The sequence below is a fragment of the Symsagittifera roscoffensis genome, chromosome 2 (genome assembly GCF_963678635.1).
Source record: "Symsagittifera roscoffensis chromosome 2, txSymRosc1.1, whole genome shotgun sequence".
NCBI classification, from domain to species: Eukaryota; Metazoa; Xenacoelomorpha; order Acoela; family Convolutidae; genus Symsagittifera; species Symsagittifera roscoffensis.
The window spans coordinates 72,335,933-72,344,531 of record NC_087063.1 but is presented as its reverse complement, the minus strand read 5'-3'; the positions used below and the strand labels follow the sequence as shown (position 1 = coordinate 72,344,531).

Below are 8,599 nucleotides of genomic sequence, written 5' to 3'. Positions count from 1 at the left end.
AAGTTCATCAATTTATAGTGAATTAGTGAGGCCATTTTTAATGTTAGAGAAACTCACATAAAAGCAAAAATTATTACGACTCAATTTCAAGTTTGAAACAACTTGCCTGCGGCCCTGAAAATATTTATTTGCAAAGTTGGGCCTTAAAGAAAGCTGAGAAATCTCGCGAAATCATTTTGGTTGGCCTAAAAAGAAACGTAAAAAGGTCGACAAGTATTTTGAAAATCCGGCCCCTCATGAAAATAGATCCAATTACTTCCTTAGTTTCCTACGCATAGTTTATACGAGCTAAGCTGGATTGCTTGAAGTTCTCGCTTGACCTTTCGGGGAAAATAGGAGAATTCGCCTGAATTATGAGAGTAAGGTCTGTCTCCGTAGTATACTTACTTGCATTTTCCTTTTGTATCCTGTCGCTACATTTGTTGAAAAGCTCTATCCAATTGGCAATAGAATTTACAGAAAGTTATGTCTTCACTTTTGAGCACAGAGAGTTTGAGAAATTTCACTACCTTGATTTTGATCATTATACTGCTCATATACAACCGCTGAGGCAAATTAGTCGTGTGTTAATAGCAATCGCATCTAGGCCAGAAGATGTCACAAACCGAGATGCTCTTCGGAAAACATGGGCACATAATTCTAATTTGGTGCAATTTTACACAACAGGAAAACCTATGGGTAGCACAAACTCCTTCAGTGAAGACAGTGACTCGATCGTGTTATTTGAGTACAAGTTTGTACTCGGAAACTGTGACAGAGCCGATTGTCGCGATTCTCAAGCTGAATTGGAAAGAAATCAGGTTTGCATTTCAAATTTCCGTTTTGCATTTCAAGGGACGCATCGAAGCGCAATGGCTGTCTATGTAATAAATCACTCTGCATGAATAGTGAATAAGTGAACAGAATGAATGATGTTTATCATTTGCATATTCCCATATTAAAAATTCTTAGACAGATTTACCAGAGGGGTTAAAATTGTTTTGGGGCTCTATTTATCTATTCTACTGTCCGTCCTCCCCTGCCTGCAATTTTGTTATTTTCAACGTTTATTAAAGTTGACCATTTATCAGTCAAATTGGCATGTGATATTTACCCAATTTAAACACATTTCATCCTGATATACATTTTCAAAGAAAAATCAAAGGATTAACTGTAAAGTGGTTGATTATGTCTGATAATCATTAGGAGCCCTGTTTTGCAGTTTCGAACCCCCTGACATCAATTTTGCTGCAAAACAACAATTCGAAATGGTCTTAAACGTTTTAAATATGGTAATTTGTTCAGCTAAATGTAAGTCATTTTTTCAAGTCATTTTTCGAGGTTAAGAATGATAGGCTCTATAGGCATTGGCTCAAGGGGCCGAGACACTATCTTTTACTCCTCAGTCTGTCCGAGCCAATTCGTGGTTCGATTTAGACACGGAACTTAGGATCGTTACAGCTTAAAGGCTACTATCAAAATACCTTTCACTCTGGATAGAAATAAGAGCAACCCCATGGCCAGGTCTCAAGATACCTAAAAAATAAGAATGCTGATAAAAACAGAGTTTGGAACCTATATTACACTTGCGAGAGATGTGTCTTGTAATAAGAACTTGGCTTTTTACCCTAAACAACCTTTCTGACACATTATTTGTTTTTCACTTCTTTTGTTCTCATAGCATATTCCAGGTTCCTTCCACCTTAGCACAGAGGTAACCTGGTTGCCTTTGTATCCCTAGGTCTGGGGTTTGAGTCTTGGCCTGACCTTGTTTTTTTCAGGATCAATGAAATTGAACAAAAAATTTCGAGAAAAATTTAATTGGCGAACTCCTCTGTCTGCTCTAGTTTAGTCAGCTAAGCTGTCACAACAGATTTTGCTTGTGCTGTAAGCAAATGGCATTCCAGTTGCAAGTGCAAGTGTTGTTTATTCTACTTTCATGGGAGACTAGAAAGGTTTCAAATTTAAAAAAGTTTCGTTCAATTGGTGTTTACTCAAAGATTGTTGGCTTAGTTGCTACACATCTGATTTTCTTGTACTTTAAGTAATTTTCATTGGAGGTGCAAGTGTTGTTCGTTATAATTTCAGGGGGACTTGAAAGGTTTTGAAAGTTGTGCAAAAAATCATTTTTTTTCCGGTCCAATGGTTTCGGTTGCAAAAAATTGTCGGCTAAGTTGTCACATCACTGATTTTTCTTATACTTTAAGAAACTTTCTTTGTAAGTGCTAGTGCTGTCCATTGCAGTTTCAGGAGGGAATTTAGACTAGAATGTTTTAATTTCAAGTCATATTTTTTTGGCTCAACTTGTGACTGCTCGAAGATTTTCGGCTTTTTTTCCTCTTCGTAAATTTTGTTCCGTTGCTAATTCAATATTCAAACATCTGGCATGTTTACCTAGAATGAACTTCTAATTTCGACTTTTAATTTTTTATGTATGTGTTGTATCGCAAGTGGTTTGAGCTTCGCTTCGTATTATTATTAGTTTTTGTTAGACATTGTACATGTGATCCATTTCAGCTGGATCAACCTAAAGTTCACCTAGTCTCAGCATGATCGGACAAAATGGGCTCAAAAAAATAAATTAAAAAACTCAAGACATAATAACAATTCTGTAATTAACTCCAGCAATGTAAGTGATCTATTTTTTACCTGAAAAAAAGCGCAAGAATTTTTTTTTACAGTTTTATCAGTTTTGTACCGTCAGGTCAGTTCGTTGGGAATTGTTCCAACTTTAGATGGCTGGTATTTTTTCTTGATAGTAATGCTTCCTTGAACCTCTCATCGAATTCTTTGCCAGGAACAAGACAACTCTACTCAAGTACTGATTATAAATATGTAGACCAATTGCGAGTAGCAGTTCGGCTAAAGATTGAGTTTCTAGTGTTTCCAGGATCTGGAAAACTGTCTTCTTTTTTTTTGCTTCACGAATTTCAGTGGCTGAGAGAAAAGTGAGCTCGACAAGCCCAATTGGAAATTTTGAAAAAACTTATCCAGAAAAAACTACTTGTTATGAACAACTGGTACAAAAATCAATGGGAAAGAGATCCTCTTCTTTTTGATGTTTTGCTTTTACCGACCAAACTGCTCTATGTCCCGTCTTTTTTGCGCATCATGGCCAAGTGTAATCGGCTCTGCAGGTATATTTTAGGCGCAAGGTAAATGCAACTAATGAGAATTGCCCTGACCATTGAAAGTGACCACAATTTAACGTCAGATGAAGTTCCTTGATATATCATATTCAAGATAATTTTTGCGATTGCGAGAGCACGTGCTTTTAATCAGGAACAATACTTTTTCCTTCAATTTTTTTTTACAAGTATGTAAGAAATTGACTTCGGTTTAATATTGAATCTTAACAACTTAACATGCTCCTGCTCACTGGTCTAGAGGTAGTGGTTGCCTCTGCTGCCTAATTTATGGGACCTTGTTTATTCATTATTAATCAAATTGATTTATTTTCACGGGAAAATTTGAAGTTTCGGTTTTTCTTTTTATGCTTTCTTAACATCATCAGCCTTTTTTTAACATCGCGAGTAACTGTTTTTTTTTAATCTTCTATAATTGTTTTCATTTTATGTTTGTTGTTTTGTCCAGGTTCAAAGTATGTTTAGTGGGTTTCAACTTATTTTCAATCTATACTCTTTTTAAATACGTTCGACACGTGTCTCGCCATGTTTATGCTGTCTATACTGTTGTGAAGAGCCATAGCATATGTTAGCTTGCTTTAGTTTTTTCATAGATCAATATTAGGAAAATTACAGTTAAAAATTTTTAGGCCAATTGAAAGTATCAAAACGAAAGCCTGTAATTAATGAAACCTGAAGGAAGGGGAAGACGAGGGTAGCATGAAGGTGAGATTCATCCACCTATACATTATGAAACGGGCGTTTTTTTTTGTTTCAACGTTTTGTTCACTAAATTGGAAAGTAGCAGCCCCATGGTGGGGTGCTGTCAATGTTCTCCAGGGGTTGAAAAATAAGGTTTCAAATATGAATACCAAAATTGTTTTAGTTACGAGATATGGCGGTTTTTCATGATTTTTTCAAAAAAAAAAAAAACGCTGGTTGAAGAAGCTCACAAATGGGTTTTTCATGATTTTTTCAAAAAAAAAACGCTGGTTGAAGAAGCTCACAAATGTTGAAATTCCCAATCTCTTTGCAAAAATTCAGAAAGATGAAGCAATCAAAATTCGGAAATAGTCCAGGTAAAGTTAGGAAAAGTCGAGGTAAAGCGAATTAAACCTGCCAATATTTTAAACCTATTTCTTCATCCTAAGTGTATTTTTTACTGTGTTATATGTAGTATATCTGTTATAATACAGTATATCTGTTCTTATTTAATCATTGCATTGATGTTATTTTGTTCTTTTTGCTTCACTGCTGTATCATCAGCGTATGAATTTGTTCACTGAGTTTGTAATCTTTAGTAAATAATTGATGCCTATTATGAGCATTAGGGGCCCGAGATCTGATCCCTGGAGAAGTCCGCAAGGAATAGTTTTCTATTTTGGATTTTTTAGATGAATATCTGCATCATGTTTGAAAAACAAATACCACTTTAAAACTGAACTAGTTATGAATGCTAATGTTCAATGCAAGTTTCTGTTTTTGTGATTGTTAGCTTTCCATATTTAAAATGTTTTGAGGCTGTTTCACATACATGAGGTTTGAACGACGGGTCTCGAATGAATCTAACCTCAGTAATTGAGGCGTGTGCCTATTTGGCAGACGGGGTTGGCTTTGAACTCAGATGAATGCTAATCGGTTTGTACTCGTGTACTTGTAATCGATAACTACCTTTTTCCCTTAAACAACTTATAAAGAAAATTGAGAAGAATGGACCTTGGTTCATGATTTCTCTTGGTGTAGTGGTAAAGTGCGTTCCTTGTTTGTTTTCGATCTGTATAGAAATTGATCTGTTGTAAGTAAAAGTTGAAATGTCGGACTATCGTTTGTCTGCTTTTGTTTTGTTGGCTTACTTTCCGAAGCAAAGATGTATCTTCTGATTTGAGCTTTTCTGTTATTATTGAAATTCGTTTTTTAATTTTCCATCTGAGTTTTTCAGACTAAAGAACGTAGTCAAGACTCTTATATAGGTCTTGCTTTTTTTTGTTTTTTTTTCAGGAAAAATTTTTAAAATATTGATGCACTTAGGTTTAATGCACTTTTTGAGTTTCATTCATTGAAATTGTTTCGGAAATTAATTTGCTGAAAGTGGCGTAAATAGAACTTTCCAAATATGAACGTGGAAGTGGCACGAAACATCATTGAACGATTTCAAGTTTCGAAAGTGGATTTTTTTTAAAGATTTCCCAGCGGAATAAAAACTTTAACTATTGATCCAGTTTCTCAAGTTTGGTTCATATTATCAAAAAAGCGCCAGCATAAGTTTTTCTAGAAATTCAAAGAGCTTAAAGGGCATCTATTTTTTTCTTTACAATTCGAAAGTTGAGATTTTTTCAAGAAAGTCTGTGTTTTTTTTAATGTTTACTTGCGTTCCTTACACTGTTTCAATCTTCTATTGGCTATGTGTATAATTTTGTTTTTTGTTTGTTTTTTCTTTTATTGGTATCGGTCGGTGCTGTATTGGCTTATTCACTTTTTATTGCTTCGTTTTAAGGGCAAAATAGTTTTTTCTTTTGAGTTTCAAGAGGAATGTGCCTAAAAACTTCGAATATCAAAATTTATAGCTCTAAACTTCCTTTGGCATTTTTTATAGCTCAACTGGCGTGTACTTACGTTTTGTCGACTGAGGTATCGCTTGGCTCTTGATTCTGGTTGCTTGATCAATGATGTTGGTTTTGTTCATCGACATTTTTTTTCGAATAATTGTTTTTGACTTAATGGCTTCTGTCTTATTTTCTATCCGCTAGCCTGCAATCCTATTGTGTTGCATTGCAAGAAGGGTGATGCTCGGTTCCGCCCGTTTATATCTGTTCTTCTAAGCGAAAGCATCTATTTACATAGCTTGCGTGTGTTGGTGTATTAGTACTTTATTTGAGGCTTCTGTTTGTTTAATTAAGCGTCTGGGACCGAGTGGCTTACAGCGTGAGACATATGTTCTCGAGGTTGCCGTAGGTCTCAGATAGAGTCCGAGAGCTAGCCGAATTTTAACTGATTCGTGGCTTATATCTACTTTTTCTTTTTGCACTTTATAGAGCTGTTTTTTGTCGTGTTCTCACAAGTGTTTGCGAAGCGCAGCTTCGCCTCTGTGTAATAATTCTTTTCTCTACCCTTGCCTAGCGATTAGCAAGGTATTGCAACCTAGTAATTCACAGGTTTCTGCAATTTCCTTTATTATCGTATCACGGTAAAGCAATTATACTCGTTTTGAGTTGAGCTTTACTAGTTGCAAATTGAACATTTGTTTCTGGCAAAAGTTTTACGATTGGACTTTCGTTTGCCTGCTTATTTTTGCGAGCAAGCATTTATTGATGTTAATGGACGTCAACTTTTTTTCTTTTGTAATTTTTAAATTTACCAGCTTCTTTTTTGTATCGCTTAAAAACATTTTTGGCTCAAATAGTTTCGTGTTGTGTCATATTGTCTGAATTACCTCATATTGCGTCGTTTGACAAATGAAAAAGAAAAGATTTTTTATGCGTGTGTGCTTCAGAAGGTGGAATTCAACCTTTCAATTTTCAAAAGTTTAACGCTTGAGTTTTTGTTTTTGACTCAACGAGCGTGAACCCTGGTAGTGCCGTCTTAGTTATCCATGATAAATTTTCTCTGAATGGTAAGTTAACGCTGGCACCTGTGCTTTTTAACATGTTTTCCTCAAGTAACTGCATGTGAGACCAAGGTATATAAATGTTATTGGACGTTTTGTTCTCGATATTTTCAATTTTTAGTGGCTTCCGTCTCATTTTCTGTCGACTACCTTGTATAGCTATTTTGATTTCGTATGGCTTGTGGCGCAAAGCTCTGCGTCGCTTCTGGTTTAAATAGTTACTTTTTGAGTTGTTTTCTGTATGCGAAGAGCAGGCTTGCGAATGAGTTATTTTAAGTCTTAGGTATAGGGTATAGTAGTACTTCCGAGTTGCTACGTGGCTGAAATATTACTAGTACTTCCGAATTAACTGTCCGTTTTTGAACTGTCTGCAACTCTATCGGGCGTTTACCACCTGGATCTCTTTAACTATACCATTCTCCCATGGAACCCAGAGAAATGTATCCAGCACTAAAAAGAGTCCATTTTCAATCATATGCTATTATTGTTTTTGCGACGAATTTTTTCCGTTGTAGGGGGAAAAAGCACCTAATAATTTGAAAAAGTAAAAAATTGTTCTTACGAATTGAGTTTTGTTTCAGGATATCATTTTTGGAGATTTCTCAGAAGGATACTACAATTTGACTCTAAAGACGAACTTCATCCTGCAATACGCAGCTGAGTTCATGCAGAACTTCTCAGTCAACTACAGTCACATGCCGAATTCGAAAGTGCACTTTATGGTCAAAGCAGACGACGACACTTTTGTGAACTTGAGACTGCTAGGGGCTATTTTGTCGCAGACTGTTGCGCATAAAGCATACGGGGGTAAATGTGGGTCATTTGACTCTCCTTGCAGAAACTCAAAAAGCAAACATTATCTGTCTACGACAGATTACAGGTTCAGGTTTTTTCCCCCTCATTGCGAGGGCCCAATGTATTATTTATCCGCTGACCTAGTGCATGAAATGGCAACTATTTCCAAACAGTTCCACAAACTGAATCGAACAAACCGAGATTTCGGAGCAATTTCTAGATTCGAAGATGTAGCCCTAGGTTTTTACCTTTACATGTATGCAGCTAAAGTGGATGTTAGTTATGTTAACTTTTTGTCCAATATCTACCCGAAACACAAATTGCTGGGTTACTTCAATGTATATGATATTGTATTGGAAAAAATTCCTTGTAAAACTATGTTCTACTTCGGACAGTTGAATATCGGAGCTCTTTCTGAAAAGGTGTCAACATATGCTGCTAGCTTAAATAGCAGTTTTGCCAATAAGCCTTATTTCTATCAAACTTTTAGCTTTGCCAATTTTGCAATATCTTCAGCTTTTTTCTCTTCACATATCGATAGTGACCAATCTAACCACAGTGCTAATACTATTAAAGATAACCCTCCGCTTTCCAATGTTCAACAACATCCAATAGCAAGTTCTATCGCTCGTCTCAAGTTACATAAGAATTGCGTCATTTGGTTTCGTAACGTTAAGCGTATTGTCGTCTACCACCATGTTAACAATGCTGCTATGTATAATTTAAATTTTTGTCTTAACTATTTTTGATATTTTTTGTACATAAACGAGAAAAAATTGATTGTAAAAATTATATTATTATTCAAATGGTGACAGTTTTTTAGTAAATAACACATTCCATATTAGAAACTGACTGAGTTTAATAAAACTTTGAAACCCCTTTTTCAATCTGAAGATGCTGTGCTGTGGACGTATTACCTGGCATACTGTCCATGTCAAAAATTTCCCACACCCTTAAAAATTTCCAAAAGTAACTGATCTTCAAGGTTGTTTTTTTTTTAAATTATCGAATACTGCTCTGTGACAGACCGGTGCAGTTTTTTTTCATTGGGTCCTCTTTTCTGAATGATTTGCTCATGAAAACATAGGCAATACGA

The 8,599-nt window shown here is 35.6% G+C and overlaps 1 protein-coding gene across 1 annotated transcript; it reads left to right on the top strand.

Moving 5' to 3' along the window:
* Positions 1–369: 369 nt before the first annotated feature.
* LOC134839604 (uncharacterized) lies at positions 370–8,372 on the top strand. Its single transcript, XM_063855211.1, has 2 exons — positions 370–800; positions 7,290–8,372. The coding sequence occupies exons 1-2, from the start codon at positions 675–677 to the stop codon at positions 8,250–8,252; spliced, it is 1,089 nt and encodes a 362-aa protein (XP_063711281.1). The 5' UTR covers positions 370–674; the 3' UTR covers positions 8,253–8,372.
* Positions 8,373–8,599: the final 227 nt, after the last annotated feature.